A 20,799-nucleotide genomic window follows, 5' to 3' on the forward strand; every position below is an offset into this window, starting at 1 on the left:
AAGTGCCGAGGCCGAGACCGTGGCTCTGTATCTGGCTAGGCTGCTAATGCTGCGCTGCACGACTCGACCATTGTGCACAAGTTACCTACGCTCTTCGGTTTGGCGCCCGCTTCTGTGTAGATCACAGTAGATCATCATCGACGAACTCCCACCACTCTCGAGTTTTTAAGACATTACTGCCACTGTCTTTCGCTCCATTGCAAGAATCAAGTGAGGTAAGTTTATAACTGGGTATGCAGTAATAACTCACCAAATAATTTGGCAGGTTTGGCTGTGGATTGAACTCAGTCAGGGCCAAGGGCTCCTAACTGCAACCAGCCTGAACGCGAAGCAGTAGGCCTATCCAGTGTACAGGGAGCGCCCCGCCGCCCCGGGGTAAAGGCGCTCCTCCTTGTCCTGGTCTTGTAACGTTTCAGTACACTCACAAGTTATCAATATATTAATGGTCGCAGTCAGGCGCTAGTGAAACCTTTAATATTCTGTGACTAGTGAGTGAATCAGGAGCAAGAGTGATCTGCACAATACTCAACAACAGTCTTAGTCACATTCATCGTAGTATTTTTATGAACTAGATCTAGGCCTATTTGACCTTGTGGTAGATAGGTCTACAGTGTAGTTTATGCCTTTATGGTCAAAATTGATATCATCAGGGATCAATGGGAAAATCGTTAATGTTGTTTATAATATGTATAAGAATGCAAAATCCTGTGTAAAACTCGGTAATAACTTGTCTGAGTTTTTTGTTTGTAACATCGGTGTACGCCAAGGAGAAAATTTATCTCCCCTATTGTTTGCACTTTATCTTAATGATTTTGACATGTATTTTGTTAGTAGACATTATAAAGGGCTAGATATGTGCTCCTCATCTGCAATAAGGGAGCATTTAAGTGATGAGGATGTTGAGGTCTTTTTGCGTCTGTATGTATTATTATACGCTGATGACACTGTAATATTTGCTGAGTCTGCTGAGGAGCTCCAGTGTGCTTTATCAGCTGTTCACCAATACTGTGATTTATGGAAACTCACTGTAAACACTTGTAAGTAAAACCAAAGTGGTTATTTTTTCCAGAGGTCGTGTTCGTAGGTTTCCTCAGTTTATGTTTGGGGAAAGTTCTCTTGACGTTGTATATGATTACACTTACCTTGGGGTTATTTTTTATTATAATGGCTCTTTCAATAAAGCAATGAAAAAAACAGATTAATTAAGCACGTAGAGCTATGTTCCATTTGAAAAGCAAAGCCAGGAAACTATCCTTGCCAGTCGATGTGCAATGTGAGCTGTTTGATGTCCTTGTTGCTCCAATTTTACTGTATGGAAGTGAAGTTTGGGGTCATGAAAATTTAGAATGTATTGAAATGTTTTATAAGAAATTTCTTAAGAGTCTTTTAGGATTGAAGCGTGGAACAGCTAACTGTATGGCTTTTGGTGAGCTCGGGAGGGTAGGCCTGACTTACAACATTGAGAAGCGCATGGTGAACTTTTGGCTTAGATTAAATGGAAATGTAAATGGGAGATCGAAACTGTCTTGTATTATTCATAACCTTTTACGTCAATTGCACGATAAAGAAATCTTTAGGTCAAAGTGGATAGTAAAAGTGAAAGATATTCTCGACAAATGCGGTATGTCTAATATTTGGTCCGATCGAGCCTTTATCCTCGATCTAAAATGGGTTGAATCAGCCGTCAGTCTTCGTTTAAATGATATTGGTCAGCAGAATTGGTGTGCGGAAGTGAATAGAAACCGCCTTTGCACTAACTATAGGATTTTTAAAGAAAGCTACATTTTTGAGGAATATTTGATTAAACTTGATTATTTGGAATGGTTAGCGTTATGTAGATTTAGATGTGGAAATCACAGATTACCTGTTAGTGAGGGACGTTATCTCCCTAATCAAGAAGTTAAATCCTGCACCTTGTGTGAAATGAATGATCCAGGTGACGAGTTTCATTTTTTGTTTAAATGTCCGTTCTTTGAAACAGATCGGAAAGTTTTGATTAAGACCTATTATGCTCGCCGACCGAATGTCTTGAAAATGAAGCAGCTTTTTAATTCTCAGAACATAAGAGTTTTAACGAAATTGTCACGTTTCTGTCAGATCATAATGGCCAGATTTTGATGTCTTGTCATTACTTTCCTTTTACATTGATAATGTAAGATACTACTGCCACTGTTTGCCATTAAGTACTGATTGTTTCACTTATTCAATCGTTTTTATGTTTTAAAACTGTCGTTGTTTGCCTTATGAAGTTCATGATATGTGCAAGGTACATAGTATATGCTTTTTGTCTTACATCTTTATTTATGACTTTGTTTTGCCATAAAACATTTACCTGTTTGTTATTCTTCCATGCCCCCTGGCGGGGCCGTTCAAGAATAAAATTCATTGTCATTGTCATTGTCATTGTCATTGTCATTGTCATTGACCGGCAGGCAGCCCCATACGCATAGCGTAATGGGGCTGATGCGCACTGTAGCATTCACGATCATGACAAGCTGGTATCGCGGATAAATATCAACTTAAAATCGAACAATTCTTTCAATTTGAAGACTTACCACTAAAGTTGAAGTATTGACAACAGGCTTTGGGCAACGTTTGGTTCTGCTAATAGTCCCTTTCTGTTCGAATTGATGACTTATGTGACTCGGTCGATAGGAACCTGTAAAATACTGTAAAAGTGGAAATTTTCGCGGTGTTGAAATTTTCGCAGATTTCGCGCAACCAGTAATAGAAGCTAGCGCGAAAATAAAAGCACGCGAATATTTTTGCGTGCCATATGTTCCAGTAGCTGATGTCTTGATTTCGCGAAATTAAAAACACGCGAAACTCTTCTTACCTGGCCAAGCGCGAAAAATTAGTCACGCGAAAATATCCACTTTTACGGTAAAAGAGCACTTAATTGACTTGCCTCTTTCTAAAGGCAATGGGAATAATATTACCCATAACATTGATTATGTCAGTAACGAGTCGAGGGAATGTGTATTTTTTTCAAGAGATGAAATTTTGTGAAATTCTCTTTATATTTTCCTTATATTGTTGTACGCATGTGACTTCATACACTGCAGTAGTCTTCTCATCCAGCGGTGACTGCACAAAAACTTCAAAAAATTCATAACTTTTGAACGGATTGTCCGATTTTCTTCAAACTTTCACTGATGTGTTCTACTAATATTGCTACATTCTCTCAATCCTTATGTTAATGAAGGTGAACTTGTCCTTTAAGTCATCAATTCGAACAGAAAGGGACTATTGGCAGAACTAAACGTTGCCCGCAGCCTATTGTCAATACTTAAACTTCACTGGTAAGTCTTCAAATTGAAAGAATTGTTCGATTTTAAGTTGATATTTATCCGCGATACCAGCTTGTCATGATCGTGAATGCTACAGTGCGCAGCCCATTACGCTATGCGTATGGGGCTGCTGGCCGCAGTTAGAACTACAATTTGTATCTGGCGCGGGGCGCTGTAACCAGTGCAGTACGGGTTGGGGTCGCTGTTGTGCTAGGCCTTAGGCCCCTAGGGATCCGTACTTGAGTTTGAGCTTCACAGTTAAGCATGTTATTATTACTAATAATATAATATTACTAATGATAAGCAGGTTATTATTACTGAGTCTGAGTCTTACTAGTCGTAGTCTTAACATCAGCCATGATCAGATAGGAATTTCATGATCCATGTTTTGTTCTTGAAAAGAAAATGATAAAGGATTAACAATGTGTGGTTTTAAAATCAGACATCACCCTTCATGGGAAATGTTTGTTGTGTTTTTATTTCATTTGTGTGCGAACTTCTCTCAATCATTTATTCTCTCCTGTAGGTCAAAGGTCACCATGAATGCAGCGGGTGATTCCAGCGTTCCCCATTTGGATGTCACCCTAAACGAGGACCGGGCTGAAGAAGAAATAGTCGCGATCGCCAAGAGAGTCCGACCAGATTGGCAAGATAAAGATCTGAAAGTGAAGGTGATTTTAAGTTAACTATCATTCAAGAACATAAAACTTATTATATAACGCCTGAAGAGATCCTTGTCATTTGATTGGTTGTTTGACATTGATCATTCGGCCCATTTCACTATGACGTCATCATCCGTGCAATTGTGGCTCCATTTACCGTGCAATTTTTGATCCATACGATTTGCTCCAGTGCACGCCCGCTGAGAGCCCGGCACACTACGGTGTAAAACGCATGCGTTTACAGTGTGTGTATGCGACAGCGCGCTAGCGTAAAGCGCTAGTCTCGCGATCACAAATTCTCTCGTTTCTAAATTAATAAGACATCAAATGACAAGGATCTATTTTAGGCGTTATATAAAACAAATAATAAATGTTTTTCATTTGTACAATGGACAGAATATTTCATTCGGTGAAAGATGAAATGTTGATCCATTCAACTCGGCTGCGCCTCGTTGAATGGATCATTTCATCTTTCACCTCATGAAATATTCTGTCCATTGCACTCATAAACATTAATTATTTGTATACTGTACAATTTGTGTAGAGCTATTTGCTGTGAACTCTTTTTGTGCCACGTTTGCACACTCATCTGCGATAAGTTGATGGTTTGCTCAAATGCACAGTGGTGGACACACTGATTGATTAATCAAAATAATGTCACATTTTTTAATGTTAATAGTGTTAGGCCTGTTATTGAACATCACATCACATGAAAGCATACAGTTTCTCTACCACTCTGTTGTGCTTCATATCGAGCATAAAAGCTTCCAATTTTTTTTTTTTAAGTGTGACATGACTTTGAGAAAAAAAAAAATGTTTCAGAAGTGCTCATGCACTGCAGTCTCAGAATAGATTCCATACAAAGAGTCAATAGGACATTACACTCTTAGATTTTTCCTTGTAAATGTTTGACACAGTGACTTAAATATCTGTAAAGAACATGAGGCCAAAAAGAAAAATGTGAAAGCCAATAGAATCTAATATGAATGCTTTCAGATAAAAATCTGTGAAACTTAGTGGCATATAGTGATCACTACTAATGATTGTTATGACAATTTTAATCGTTCTATGAGATGTTCGTAGGGCTTGTCAGAGCTAGAGAAAATAAAGGCAGTCTACATTCTGTAAACAGATAACTAGATCATACAAGCAACAACTTTTAGGGATTGGTTTTTGAGCACGAGATTACACAATGCAGGAAAAAAATTCAAACACTTGTACACAGCAACAATTTATAAAGGTCATAGGTCACTGAATTGTGGTTGAAAAACAGCAATTTTCAGGTGTAATTTGTTTGAGAATGTCCAGCGGTAATGTGATTTTGACAAAAAGAGTAGAAATGGAGAGAGAATTTGATGATAGATTGTCAAAAGGTCAATGTGCTTTGCCAGCAAAATGGCAAATTAGCTTCCTTTGACTCCATTTTTGTTCATAATGTTTCCCTGCTGAATACCAGGTGTTCTCCGGGGGTATATCCAACAAACTGCTCGGCTGCTACGTGCTCCCAAACAAGGACGACATCCTCCTGTCCAGGATCTACGGCAAGAAGACGGAGCTCCTGGTCGATCGGCGGAGGGAGAAGGAAACGTTTGGAATCCTGTACCGGGCTGGATGTGGCCCAAAGCTCTACGCCTCCTTCCAGAACGGAATCTGTTACGAGTTTGTGCCTGGGGCTACGCTAGACCCCGACACCGTGAGGGACCCCACCATATACCCGTGAGAAAACTAGATGCGTTATACATGTACTTTCACTGTGGGTCTTATAGTTAAAATATTGATATCCCATCAGCAGATAGAAGTTATGGGAAAATGTGAGAAGCTGTGATAGGAGAGAATGCATTTTGTTCGGGATTAAAACAGGTTTCGACAATACTGCCTGAAAGCAAGATATTTACGACATTTTGATAGAATCAGAAAGACATTTTAATAGGCATTACCTTTCCAAATGATCATGAGTCATTGCCTCATATCAGTGGTTTGTGAAAACTTTGAAATTCTGCACTTTTATTATAATAGGTTAGAATCTTTTACCATTCAGTTTGTTTGATTTTGCTCTATTTCTCATTTGAGGCCAATTTAACCCATTGAGGATAAGCCCAAGTACTGTAAAGCATAATATTTTAGCAGCATGAAATTTTTGTGAGTTGCCCCTAACATTTAATGTGCACAGTGTAGACAAGAAATTTCATGTGCATTTTAATTTTACAAATCTTGGCTCTCGCGAAATTTGCAAAATTAAAATGCACACCCATGAGCATTCCTCGTTTTACATTATACTTGGGCAAGCATCTACATGTATGGGATATACAGTGTATGTGTTGTAGCAAGATCAAACTGTCCTTAACGGGTCAAGGACGGAGTGAAATTGCATTTTCACTCATTGGAGATTAGTCCCCAGTACACTCTGGCAAGTACATTGTAGGCCCTATCTATAGGAAATGGGCATTGTAGCAAAGTCAGCTTTTCCTCAATGGGGTAAGAATATGAGCAAGTGGGTGGAGGTTAGGTTAAAGGACAAGTTCACCTTCATAGACGTGTGGGTTTTGTGACTGCAGTAATATTAGTAGAACACATCAGTGACAGTTTGAGGAAAAACCGGACAATCTGATCAAAAGTTTTGAATTTTTGAAGTTTCTGCTCAGTCACAGCTGGATGAGAAGACTACTATAGCTTGTGATGTGACATGTGTACAAAAAATGTAAAGAAGAATAAAGAAAATTCAACACATTTTCACTTTTCTCGCATAACAAAAGAATACTCGACTTCTCTCTTTCAGAAAGTAGGGGAAATGATATTACCCGTAACATGTGTCAGTAACAAGTCGAAGAAATGTGCACTTTATTCAAAAAGAAAGTTTTGCGAAATTCACTTTTTATTTTCCTTATATCGTTGTACACACGTGACATCATACACTGTGGTAGTCTTCTCATCCAGCAGTGATTGCGCAGATACTCAAAAAATTCATAACTTATGAACGAATTGTCCGATTTTCCCAAAACTTTCATCACTGATATGTTTTACTAATATTGTTGCCTTCACTCTTAATATTAATCCACATATGAAGGTGGACTTGTCCTTTAAATGTCAATGCAGTACTATAGCAATTTTAGTCAAGTGCAGAGATGTATATGAAAGGTGCAAACCATGGCTGATATTAGGAGAATAGCTGACATTTGGTGGACTCTTTTTATTTGGCCTTGAGAGAATTTCTTGTCAGCTGGGTAAATACAGGAAGTGACTCTGGTATAAAAGGCCTTGTAAACTTTTAACCTCCAGAGGTGAAATCCTCATGTGGAATAGCAATGGCATTCATAGAAATGGCTCAGAGAGGGGGAGATATTGTGTCCCGTAATTCGAGATAATATAGCTTGCGAGTCTAAATTTTTGCAAATCGGGAATTCATGACGATGTTGCGAGTGGTTAAATTAGCGATCGTGGAGTCCTTTACTGAACGGAGGAATGTACACACGTACGTCACATCCACTTTAGAATCAGAGTCAATATTTTCGTGTGTCTTTATTTTCGCGAATAGCACCTGACTCACGAAATTTGCGAAAATAAACTCCTCGCGAAATGTTCGTCATATACAGTATCTAGTGCAACTATTCCAAGATTCATTACGAGGCAGGAGAAGAAATTGAACATGATACAATTTCAAACTTTTGTGAGAAGGACCATTTTTTTTCAGATTTGCTTTGAATGAATCCAGTGTTTGCAAAGAATGAATATGAACAAGTAACTCATTCCACAAACATACAAAAGCTGAGAGTGCCCAGTCTCCAAATAATAACTCTCAAGAGTTTGTTTGTTTGTTTGTTTGTTTGTTCGTTTTCCATCTGAAAAGATGGCTGGATAGCCCATGTTCAGCTATATTAAGCTGGTCTTCCATGGGGTCCAGTTGGATGTGAGGTGGGACCACTTCACCGGGTGAAACACCCATGCTCTTTGCGATGAATGAATGAACCGGGATCTTTTACGTGCATGAATTGTTACTCTCTCAATACACGGGACCTCCATTTTATGTCCTATCCGAGGGACAGAGTGTTTTGCCTCTTGCTAGAGATGAAGGTATGCTTACACACAACATTGCTCAGTCCAGACTCGGGTTCGAACCCAGGCTGCATGATCGTGAGGCAGACGCGCTACCGACTGAGCCAACTCACTGCCCACTCGGTGAGCCAACTCACCGTTTACACAAGGTAGTTCTTACCTACAGAGGTAACTCTAAATGTGGTCAAAGTAACTTGTAAAAGTAGTATGAGTAGATGTTTATTGGTATGTTGTTTATATGTTAACTGTGTATATTCCTGTCATTCAGGAGAAAAGATTTGTTTAGAAAATAACAAATCGCTAACAAAAAGTTGTAATGCCCCTCTACATTTCATACAGTGTATGTAGTAATGCAATGAAGTGCCCAGTGTGAATGACATGTTTGTGCATAAAACTTTCGCCAAGATCCAAGATTCACAAAAGTATGAAATTCTCACGAAAATTTTAGTCTACACAGTGCACTGAATGCCAGAGGCAATACACAAGTTTTATGCTGCAAAAATGGCTTTTAGCTCCAATTTGCAAATTTATAAAGTTTCATGCTGCAAATACTTCTGGTTTTACAGTTAAGTTATAACCTGGCAGTGAGTGGGTTGTTGACGTAGTTGATTAGGAACGTGATCAGAATCTTTTAATTCATTTTATGCAGGTTGGTTGCAAAGGAGATGGCCAAAATGCACTGCATCAAACCAAGCGATGGCAACGTCCCAGCTGCGGAAATCTTCCCCAAGATCAGACATTTCATCTCTTTACACCCAGCACGTTTTGAAGATCCAAAGAAACAAGAATTGTAAGTCATGAGTAATGTTCTTCTGTACTACTGCGTATTGTTTATCTACCTATTTGTGCAGTAATTGTTGAATTCCTTTACCTTTTTTTATCTCTTTGATATTAACATTTAATATCATTCTTTCTTTTTTGCCTGTGTATTAGTACGTTTTGTCCTTACGTAATTTTTTTCCTCGTTTTTGTTCTCCCCTTTGTTCTTTCTGTCATAACTTGCTTATTTTTGTTCCTGTGTTTTGCAATAACATAAAAGACCCTTTCAGTAATTGAGATTATCATTCTTGAGGCCTTTTAACCCGTTGAGGACGGTTTGATTTTGCTACAACATGCATTTCCCATAGACACCTGCCCAAGTATACTCGGGACTCGTCCTCAACGGGTTAAACTGTAATTTGTGACAAAACAAAATATTGTGTGATGCAAAAGCAACTCCACAGAAATGATGTGAAATACAGATGATGACTTTCAAAGGAAGATCTCTTATTTATTGTGATGATTGATATTTGACTAAGGAAGGAACTAGGCATCACCAACTACACAGAGTGAGTGTAGTTTAATAGTGGAGGCATCTTAACCTGTTGAGGACAAGTCCCGAGTACGAGTCCCGAGTATACTCGGCAGGAGTCTATGGGAAATGCGTGTATTAATTGTAGAAAAATCAGTCCGTCCTCAACGGGTTGATACTGACAGATATCAAAGCAGGTCTTGTTGATAGTTCTTACATTGTGTTGTTGTATGTTACCCACTGCGGCAGGTTTGAGACACAAATCATGACCCACAAACGACTCACGGATGAGGCAAACATGCTGGAGTCTGTTGTGACCAAAATGCAGACGATAACTGCCAAAGACGATTTCACGTTTGTGATAATAAATTGTATAAAAGGAGGGAACCAGGGTGTCACAAGCTATGCAGAGTGAAGTTAGAATTGGAGGCCTCCTCGTAATCTACTGTATACGCTGTTATTTTCGCGTACAGATATTTTCGCGAATGAGGAGGCCACAGGCATTTTCGCGAGATTTTGTTTTCGCGAATTGACACAGAGGCCTACATAAGCGCACTACTACCTTTAGCGTATGGTGACATTTTCGTGTGTTGTTAAATTTGTGATCCAACTGAGATTCACGAAATTCGCGAAAATTAAACCCTTGCGAAAATAACAGCTTATACAGTAATACATGTACTTCTATCATATTGGATGGCTTTGAATGGGGTACCAAGGGAATATTGGCCCTAATGAGTGCAGTATTAAAGGGACTGTACAGTACTGGTTGAGGTGGGGATTCATGTTTTGAACATTCCTAAGTGAGATAATGAAAAGCCTCTTATGAAATATGAAAGAGCATGTGATTTTAAGAAGGATTCAACGTTTATTTAATGAAAATTGATTTTCAAATGGCTGAGATATCCCAAAAAGTGCTAATAATAAAAGGCGACACGCCATAACTTTATTAGGATCTCTTTGTTTCACCTGGTCTTTTGATATCTCAGCCATTTCTAAACCGATATTCACCAAATAAACTTTTGATACCCCTTAGAACTGCATGCTCTTTGACATATCATAGAGTGGTTTCTGAATATCTCGCAAAATGTTAAAAGCTAAATCCTCACCTCGACCAGAACTGTTATGATCTATAATCATTGTGTGGAAAAAGCAGAAACTGCACAAAAGTGTCGTTTCTCATATGTCTACTCGTCTTTGAAGTTGACTCAGCACTGAAAAAGGAGTAGCCCCTACGCAACTAACTGCGTATGAATCAAGCAAAGATGTTTGCGCACTTGTGAATTATTGTAACAAGATTTTGTGCACTAGTAGCAAGTGCTCGCACAACAGACGAGACAGAATTTGTTGTATTATTGAACGGCCAGTAACTTATGGGGAATTAATACATTGGCCAGTGCATTTCGTTCAATATGCTCTTATAAAGAACAGTAAAAATCGAGCGGACCACAATACACATTCTTAAATCGCTGCTTAAACGCCCTAAATAGATGATAATGAAAGTTTATTTTTATCGAAACGGGTCTTATCAACTGTTCTTACATTGCATTATCGTACATTATCCATTATGGCAGGTTTGAGACACGAATCATGACCCGTGAACAGCTCACAGATGAGGTAAACATGCTGGAGTCTGTTGTAACCAAACTGGACAGCCCTGTGGTCTTCTCCCACAATGACCTTCTTCTTGGGAACATCATCTACAATAAAACCAAAGGCAAGTGGATTTTCTTTTGTTTAGCCCTCATAGTGCTTGAACACATAACTGCCGGTTGGTCTGTTCGATTGGCCTTATGAAAATCGCAGAGAGAACAGTTTTGTGACTCGTCATCCAGCTCTGACTTCCTGGCGATATGGAAAATATAAAATTCTTCAACGTTGAAACAATAAAGGGCATGCAGTGATGGTGACAAGACATTTGCTCCTGCGACAATTGCTCCGGTCTTATTTTCTCCAAGGATTCGGGGTTTGGGTTGTGATAATCTTTTAGGTGTAGAAGTCTGATGTACTGCAAAAATAACTGGAAATTATAGACATGAAAGTGTAGCAACCATAAGTTAAAAATGGGTTAACTTCAAACGCGATTTTCTCGAATTGTCATTCTTACGCAAACCTGAGGGATTCGTCGGTTTGTGTGACCGGCGACGAAATGTCATGAAACCTGCAGTAACATAGCCCACTCATCCATCACGCTCGAATGCTCACCAGCCAGCCAGATCTGAGGAAGTGACTTGTAAAGATTTTCACAAGTATAGAGCCTAGTCCAACGGATAATTACCTGTACTACCTGAATAACTTGAAGTTCACATCCACTTGCTTACTGTGCCTTTTTCTTTACCAATAGGTGCACATGCTGGAGGGCCTTCTTGCCGATTAGCACAGATATCTTGAAACTAAATGTCAATGAATGGCGATTACCTAATCCCCCCAATCCGTGCTTTGTCATTATGGCCTTCCTGCTGTAGTGAGGCAAATTGCTACACCTGAGTTTTCAGCTTGTTAATTTCACAAGTACAGCTGTGCGTCACATTGGCTGCGTTCACATAGAAGTATTCGGTATTCGGTATTCGCTATTCGCTATTCGCTATTCGCTATTCGGGCCCCGAATACACCATCACCCGCACCGTCAACTCACCATCCCATGCAGTGAGGATTTCTTCCTCCTACATCCTAGCAAATCTTATTAACAATTTCTAAACTGCATCAGAATGTCAGTCTACATGCTTATTTTTGCTAAAGGGCAAATCCAGACCAAAATTGTCATTATTTCATAAACGAGAGACGGTATACGCTACAAGAAAATCGAACAAGTTTGATTCCCACTTTACTATACTTTTCGCAGCTATTCGGTACTTTCGAATAGTGCCCTCCTATGTGAACCGGTGTGAGGAAATCCTATCGTTCGATTCACGCTATTCGCGTGCCCTCGAAAAATGAGCCCGAATAGTATACTTCTATGTGAACGCAGCCATTTGGATGAATTGCTGACTGACTCGGCAACTCAAGACAGGTGCCTGGACACATAAAAATGTTTCACTTTATTCCCCCCCCCAAAAAAAAAAAGCAACCAACAAAACAAAACAGAACCCCCAAAACAAACAAATTACAAAATCTGAATCAGAACAATAATTCAGATTATTATATTTTGCTTGCTTTATTTCATGTCCTATATCAATCTAGTCATCTTTTATATCAAATCTGAGTGTAGTTCACAAAGTTTCATAAATTTAAACCGACATCCATATGTATGGATATTTTTCACAAGGACTGATTGACAAGTTAATCATCCACATATTCACATTCATTGCATCAAAACACTTGGAATTTGTACTGTAAAAGTGGATATTTTCGCATGACTAATTTTTCGCGCTTGGGCCTGGTAAGAAGAGTTTTGCATGTTTTTAATTCCGTGGAATCAAGTCAGTGAGTAGGGAAACATATTGCAAGCAAAAATATTCGCATGCTATTATTTTCGCACTAGTTTCTGGTTGTGCGAAATGCGCAAAAATTTCAACGCCGCGAAAATTTCCACTTTTACAGTATCCAGGACCTGGGCCCCATTTCATTTAAAAAGATGTTAGGATAGCAACTCTTGCTGGAATGACAACTTCCAATAGCAACAGCCAATCAGGAAGCTGGATTCTTGCTGTTACCATGACAATTGCCATCCCAGCAAGAGTTGCTATCATATCAAATTTTTATGAAACGGGGCCCTGGTCTATTTGTTGAATATTTGAACTCATGCTTTGAGTATTACCAAACATAATTTTAGTGTCATTTTGTTTTGCTTTCAGCCTCTGTGTGCTTCATAGACTACGAATACTCCATGTATAATTACCTGGCATTTGACATTGGAAATCACTTTTGTGAATTTGTAGGTAAGTAGTCTATATGATTCGGAAATTGACGTATATGTGTAGTGCAGTCATATTAGGAATAATGATAGTGAGAGTGATCTAGGATGCAGTTCTATTGGGCTATAGTTTGCTGCATGTATAATTATATTCAAATATGTATGAGAATTTCAAAGGTTACCATGCTATGGCATTGACTTTCGCAAAGTATTGTTGGGACCACCGAGTGGGTACCCAAAACAGTTAGAGTTAAACTCTAAAGGACGTACACAAGAAGAAACCAGGCAGCCAGTCATTTCGATGGTTCATGTCTCAAAAGTAGTCTTTTATTTGAGCTCGCAAGATTACATGACTATGACAAGCCAGTGCTCATTCCAAGACTGCCTTTTACTCCAGTCAGCGTCCCCAGGATATACTCCTCAACACTCACTCTTGATTTCTTACATTGTCAAAGCATCATTCATCACCTTCTTGTATACAATGACTGTCTTCTACAGTGACCGTTACCAATGACCATTTGTGGTCTGGTCTGGGGACAGGGAGTCTACCTGGGGGTGATAAACTCTAGGGGGCTCGTCCGTGGTAAGGGGAAAGGAAGAACCACAGATACAAACAATGTTCTCAGTTAATGTGTCCGCCCATAAGACTTGCCCTACTAGCTTTCAAGTGGAGTCCCAATTTGCCTATAACTCTGGGACCGTAACAGTATTTCAAAGCTATTACTGTTATCTGTTGAAATTATATCCTGGTTCTATCTAGTTTGGTCTGATTGAGTTCAGGTTGTTTACACATGATTCTTTAACATTCAAACACTACAATATCTTGATGATTTTACAAGGTATTTTGTTCAACGAAAGTTGAAGGAATGAAAATAGAATGTTGACTGATGAATCTTGGCAAGGCAGAAAACAAAGGAGATAACATAACTTTAAAGAAAAAGATCATTATGTGAGCATGTAGAAAGATTCTCGTCAAATATCGATGTTTATAATTATAGATAGTGTTGAAAAGTGTGTTGGGCCTGCTTTGCATAATACATTCTGGCTTTTACAGTGTGTCTGTGATTCTCTTCCTTCCCCTCTGTCTCCCTCTCTCTATCACTATACCTCCCCCGTTCTCTATATTTCTGTCATCCTTTTCCCTGTCTCTTTCTACATTCTATCTCTCTCTCTCTCTCTTGCTCTATCTTTGTATATATCTCTCCCTTTCTATCTGTTTATCTGTCTCTCTCTTTTCTCTATCTTTCTATCTCCCTTTTCTCTCTGTCTTTTCACCTTTCTCTTTTTCTGCCCCCTCTCTCTTTGCTCTTTCTATCTCTCTCTCTCTCCCATCTTTCTATCTTTCTATCTCTCTCCCCTTGCTCCACTTTCCTGTGTATGTCTCTCCCTCCCTTTCTCCTCTCTATGTTTCTATCTCTCCATCTCTCCCTCCCTTCTTCAATCTTTCTTTTTCTCTCCCTCTCTTCACTTTTCTTTGTATTTCTCTCTCCTTCTCCCTCTATTTCTATGTTTCTATATCTCCTCTCTCTCCTATTGTATTTTCTTTCTATCTCTCTATCTTCCCTCTCTGTTTCTAATTTTCTATCTCTCTCTCCTCTTTCTATCTTTCCACCTCCCTCACTCTATCTTTCCACCTTTCTCTTTCTGCACCCCTCTCTCTTTTCTCTTTCTATCTTTCCCTCTCTTTCTCATATCTTTCTTTATCGCTCTCTCTCCCCCTGTTCCCTCTCTGTTTCTAATTTTCTATTTCTTTGTTCTTTCTATCTTTGTATCTCTCCCTGTCTCTCTCTCTCCTATCTTTCTATCTCTCTATCTCCAACTTCCCTCTCTCTTTCTAACTTTTGATCTCTCTCTCTCTCAAGGTATTGATGAGATTGATTACAATCTCTACCCCGAGAAGGATTTCCAGCTCAAGTGGCTGAGAGCTTACCTCGAGGCTCGACGATCCCTACTGGGGGATGACCGCGCAGTGACCGATGAGGAAGTGGAACAGATGTACCCCGTCGCCAACAAGTTTGCATTGGTGAGGGTCATCTTCTAGACCGTAGTGTCATATGCTGTCATTTCGTATGGGTTCTGTAGCTGTTGGAAGTCCATAGCAGTGTGATTATTCTTTAAAGGGAACGCAAACCCAAAGAGCAATGTGGATTGAGTGAAAGCAGCAACATTAGTAAAACACATCAGTGAAAATTTGAAGAAAATCGGATAATCGATGCAAAAGTTATGAATTTTTAAAATTTTGATGTTGGAACCGCTGGATGAGGAGACTACTAGAGGTTAAACGTATGAGTGGACAACAATATAAAGAAAATATAAAGAAAACTCCACAAAAATTTATTTTTCATGAAAATTACAAATGCCATCAACTTGATACTGACATAGAGTTAAGAGTAGCAATTATCTCCCCTGCTTTCTGAAAGCAGTTAGTCAAGTGCTCTTTCATAATGCTAGAAAAGTGAATTTTTGTTTAATTTCCTTTATATTTTCTTTATATTGTTGTCCACTCATACGTCATAACCTCTAGTAGTCTTCTCATGCAGCGGTTCCAACACCAAAACTTTAAAAATTCATAACTTTTGCATCGATTGTCCGATTTTCCTCAAACTTTCACTGATGTGTTCTACTAATTTAGTAGAACAGCATGGCCTTGTTTGAACATATTCAAGAATCTTTGTCATGGATTGTGTTTAGCTTTATCACTGATCTATATATTTTATTCAAGTTTATACAAGATTTAATCATCTCTCGACAGGTTGCTCACTTCTTCTGGGGAGTTTGGGCCATCGTCCAGGCCTGCCATTCTACCATAGACTTTGACTTCATGGAGTAAGTATAACTATCTCCGCAGAAAAGATCAGGGATTTAAAACTTTTTTTTGACTGCATGATAAAAGCATTTTTTTGTACAATTTCCATGCTCAAGACAACTATCATGTGAAACTCTCAAATGTGACTACATCACAAAGCAAACAAAAATTTGCATTATTTTTTTATTTTTTTATTTCATTTTTTTTTACATGAAGACTTTTAATAGGTGAAATGGGTCTACTTATAGTCAATCTTTAGTTTTCTACAGATTTTGATCATTAAATGTTTGGTAAATTGTGTTAAGTTTTCTAGAACACTTTTTTTTTGGGTCAAATACTATGATTTGATAAGTCTTAGTCTTATGAATATGAATATAGTTCCTTGATTGCTCTTTAATCAGTTGTATTGTACAGTGTACTCCCATTATAATGAACACAGTCATAACGGAATTCTTGATACAACAAAGTAGAAATGCAGATCCAAAAATTATCATCAATGTGTCTTTATATACTGCACTGTTTGGCAATAATGAAATTTTGTTATAAACAAACAAACAAAAAATAAATATTTCCGGTCCTTCGGACTTTGTAATAACAAGAGTGCACTGTATGTGATTATATTTCAGCAATATGCTTGTGTAGGGCTTCATTTCTTCTTGCATGATGCTATATTGCTCATTTATCCCGGCTTTTATCCCCAGCTATGCCATCACACGTCTTGACGAGTACAGACGGAGGAGGGATGAGTTCCTTGCACTGTGATGATCGCATTGCATCGTGGGATACCTACCACGCCATTTTATTTTGACTGAAATGAATTGTCATTATAAATGTTAGGAACAGAGATATCAATGCAAACTCACAGAGTGGGTGTTTTCTTTGAAACTGCTTTTGCAGACATGAAGAACAATGTGCCGGTTTATACTTCAATGTGTCATGGTGTGAACACCCCATGTGCCACATTATTCTTGAGACAGCAACATAGTCATGCTTTTGGAAAACATTCTGTTTTTCAAATCTATGTAAGTTGTATAAATTTTTGTTATCCTGGACATGTAATGAGCAACGTTGAAGAGAAAATGCCAAGCTTTGCTTTGATGCAGATTCTATAGAAAATATTCTATGATTGCTGCGGAACTGTGTCAAATGACCAGTAGCTGCATTATTGTAGAGGCAGGACTTTTGAACACTAAACAGTGACAGAAACCGAAAATATATGCAAATGTTGTAGCTAGGAACACCACTTGATAGTCAACACACAATGCAAGCTACATGTGACAGGAATAGAATCGCGAGAAACGCTTTCATTGTACTGTGGCACTTGGCGATTTATCGATCGGTTTGGGCGGGTCTGTGGGTATGAGCAAAATATGTGAAATTGGCATGCTGTCGACAGAGTCGGACGTGCGATCGTGGCACATAAAGAGTTTGGAGATTGGATTACTTGCATGGATGAACAGGAAAGAAAGACTCAGGACTGATAGAAAGAAATATTCCCTATAACTAACTTGTTTAGGATGGTCTGTAGGAGTTGTATGTGAATCTGTATTTCTTTTGTTCTGTATTAGCTTCTTGAAGTGAATAGAGGCTTAGATATGGTTTGAATATTATGCTGATAATAAAAGTAATAGTGTTAGTGATGATGATGATCATGATTATCATAATTATGATGTGGATATTGATAATTACAGTGCACTCTTATTATAACAAAGATTGTTTTCATCAAAATTGTGCAATTGTTACCTGACTCTAATTGTTCTTTATATTTGATTTTTGAAATCATGTTTGCACATCAAAAGTGTCATTGATGTCAATTTAATGTTTTTTGTGGACAAAAGTAACAAAATATTTGCATTCTAGTATTGCTGTATTAACAGTAGATGTGAATGATTGACTTTTTGGAAAGTCTAATAATTCCTTATTCTTATTAACCTCAACCAGGAAAAAAAAAAAAAGATCAAAAATTTTGCATGAACTCTTTTTTTTTTTTTTTTTTTAATCTCTCTCCCTTTTTGCATATGAATGCAAGACGCTTTTCAGATCATAGGGGATATGACATTCCTTACATACTGACAAAGATTAAAAACTGTGAATTTTCAGTAACAGTGCACTCCCATTGTAAGGAAGTCCTTGAGATTGACTTCTTTTTTGTTATATTGAAATTTCGTTAAAACTGAACAGTAAAGTTTGTATATGTTTAAGGTATGTATATGTGTATGGTAATCTGTTGGCCTGCATGTTTACTTCATTAGAATGAGTATTTTCATGATAACTGTGGTTGTTAAAATGGGAGCGCACTGTACAAAGAAACATTTCCTCTTTTATAGTGATATTTTTGTTGTGGAAATATTTACAGCTTTGAAATGATCAATGACCAAAACTTGTTTGTATTTTGACCAGCACAGTCAAAATTCAGTTTGTTTGGTTGTTTTTTTTTTTTTTTTTTTTTTTTTGAGCCCTCTGGTTCTATGGACTTCAGGACTGTGGACTGTATGTTTCAGTCACTGGACAGTGTACAGGGATCTGATGTATACTTTTCTATACGCCAGAGTTCGTATGCCTACGAACTCTTTTTGCGGCTTCGAGCATGAGCCCGTAGACAGTTGCTGTGATCCTACCACTGGCGGATCCAGAGGGGTTCGCACTGGGGCGCGCCCCCCTTTATTTTTTGTGTCAAAACAAAAGAAATATGGGGAAAAAAATGAAATGAAAGCTGGAAGTAGCACCAGAAACATTTTTGCACCCCCCTTTTACGGAATTCCTCGATACATCCATGTCCTTCTTCTTGCAGCTAGTGAGCATTGCTCAAATTTCATGTGTAATTTTGCCTGGCACTTTCATGTGGTTGGGTGGATATAGATTTTATGAATGAAGCTTGAAAAAAAAAAATACATGTGTATTCAGAGTTTCACTTTGACTTCACAATAATCTCCATTTATGTGAAAAGAAGGCATACCCGATTTCCAGCCAGTGTTTCTAACGTGTGAAATCAGTGGCGGATCCAGAGGGGGGCGCAACCGGCGCATGCCCCCCTTAATTCTAGTTAAAAACAAAAGAAATAAAAAGAGAAAAATGAAATGAAACCTGGAAGTGGTACCAGAAATATTAGTTGCGCCCCCCCCCCCCTTTACAAAATTCCTGGATCCGCCCCTGTAAATATTGATGGCAACCTAACTAATCAATCTGAAAACAATCAACAAATTAATTTCAGTAATTCTAATGTGCCTTCTGCTGTTAAGGATCTAGTTGGTATGACTGGCGTGTAGCATTTCTGTTGCTGTCCATTGCTCAATTTTTTTCTCTACCTCTACTCTAAAATTCCAAGTTCTTTCAGGTGATTTTAAAAGTGCGATCACCGACTCATGTAAATTGTGCATGTTTTTTTAAAAATACATTTTTTTGATACTATTCAAATCAAATTGTGAAAATCAGCTATGTCTTCAGGGAAAATGGACTGCAGCTGTGATTTCTTTCCGTCTTCATCAAACTGAATGCAATTATTATTTGTTTTGTTTTGACTGTGGATTGCTTGGAATTCTACTTCTGATGTGAAAAGTCCATTATTTAAAACCAGCAAGTTACAGAAATTAACTTTTCTTTTTATTATTCTTTGCTGGTGTTTCTTGAACTAGAGTAAAGAATTCCCATTCAGTTAAGCCGACATTGGTACAAGTGATATATAGTTGTCTTGGTTGCAGAATTTCCAAAAGCCTCGTAACTGTTAAATTTGCAAATGATCCTGAAATTGGCAACATTTTAAGAGATTAATTTCCGTGTGTACTCTAAATCTAGTATTTCGTCAGGCTTCTTTTTTTTGCGTCTTGTGCACACTGAATGAATAAAGCCAGGTCATCTAATTTTTTTCTCCAATATGAGACATGTAGTGAAATTTTTAGTTGCCAATTTAATGTTCCAAGGACAATACGTTCTGCAGCAAATCACTCGAGGACTTAATTAGTTAACTTAAAGGGGTAATCAACCCTGTGTCTTATCAGAGTAATTTGACAGTGCTCCTGCAATCACACAATTATCTTCATTGTCGGCTTGCTGTGTTTGTCTTTTATCTCAGAAACAAACATGTGTGAAGGGTAGACCAAAGAAAGGTGAATAAATTTATGTTGGAGGAGTGAAAGTAAAAATATGTTACCACCAGTAAGGAAAATGCAGACTCTTCAACAAAAGTTTGTCAGATGTGAATGTTGGGTGTAGAATATGTCGTGCTGAAATGTCGTTTTTATATGTGCATCGAATGGTTATAGGGATGGTACAGTATTGGTGGAGATGAGAATTGGGCTTTTAACTTTTTGCGAGATACCAAGAAAACACATGATAAATTACAGAGCATACCATTTTAAGAGGAATTCAAAGTTTATTTGATGAAAATCGGGTTTGGAATGACTGAAACATCCAAAAACAAAGTAAAACAAAGCGATCGTAATAAAGTGTGGGTCCCACACTTTATTGAATTGCTCTTTTTTGGATATTTCAGCCATTTCAAAACCAATTTTCATCAAATAAACATTGAAATCCTCATAGAATTACATGCTCTTTCATATTTCCTAAGAGGTTTCTCATTATCTCACCCAAAAATGTTAGAAACCTGAAATAAGGTCTCAATCAAAACTATACGATCCCTTTAATGGATCATGTGGTATATTCGACCGGGAGAAAGGAAAATCTGGTATTCAGTAAAAATGATTTTTATTGTATGTATTTTGTGTGCCCATGTTTTGCAAGTGTCTCGTATGTTCTTCTTCGCTACCGCCCCCGGGTGAAAAGTTGACAGACTTTGTTATTGGCCCTCAGATCATTGCTTCCAACATCTCACAGAAAATCATATCCCATACGGT

At 38.1% G+C, this 20,799-nt stretch overlaps 1 protein-coding gene across 1 annotated transcript; it reads left to right on the forward strand.

The window, feature by feature from the left end:
* Positions 1-137: 137 nt before the first annotated feature.
* Positions 138-17,198, forward strand: LOC140236062 (ethanolamine kinase 1-like). Its single transcript, XM_072316035.1, has 9 exons — positions 138-215; positions 3,817-3,961; positions 5,409-5,668; positions 8,652-8,792; positions 10,865-11,025; positions 13,085-13,168; positions 15,006-15,166; positions 15,896-15,969; positions 16,651-17,198. Exons 2-9 carry the CDS (start codon positions 3,830-3,832, stop codon positions 16,709-16,711), a joined length of 1,074 nt encoding a protein of 357 aa, XP_072172136.1. The 5' UTR covers positions 138-215; positions 3,817-3,829; the 3' UTR covers positions 16,712-17,198.
* The last annotated feature ends 3,601 nt before the right edge of the window (positions 17,199-20,799 follow it).

This window comes from Diadema setosum, chromosome 12 (genome assembly GCF_964275005.1).
Source record: "Diadema setosum chromosome 12, eeDiaSeto1, whole genome shotgun sequence".
NCBI classification, from domain to species: Eukaryota; Metazoa; Echinodermata; class Echinoidea; order Diadematoida; family Diadematidae; genus Diadema; species Diadema setosum.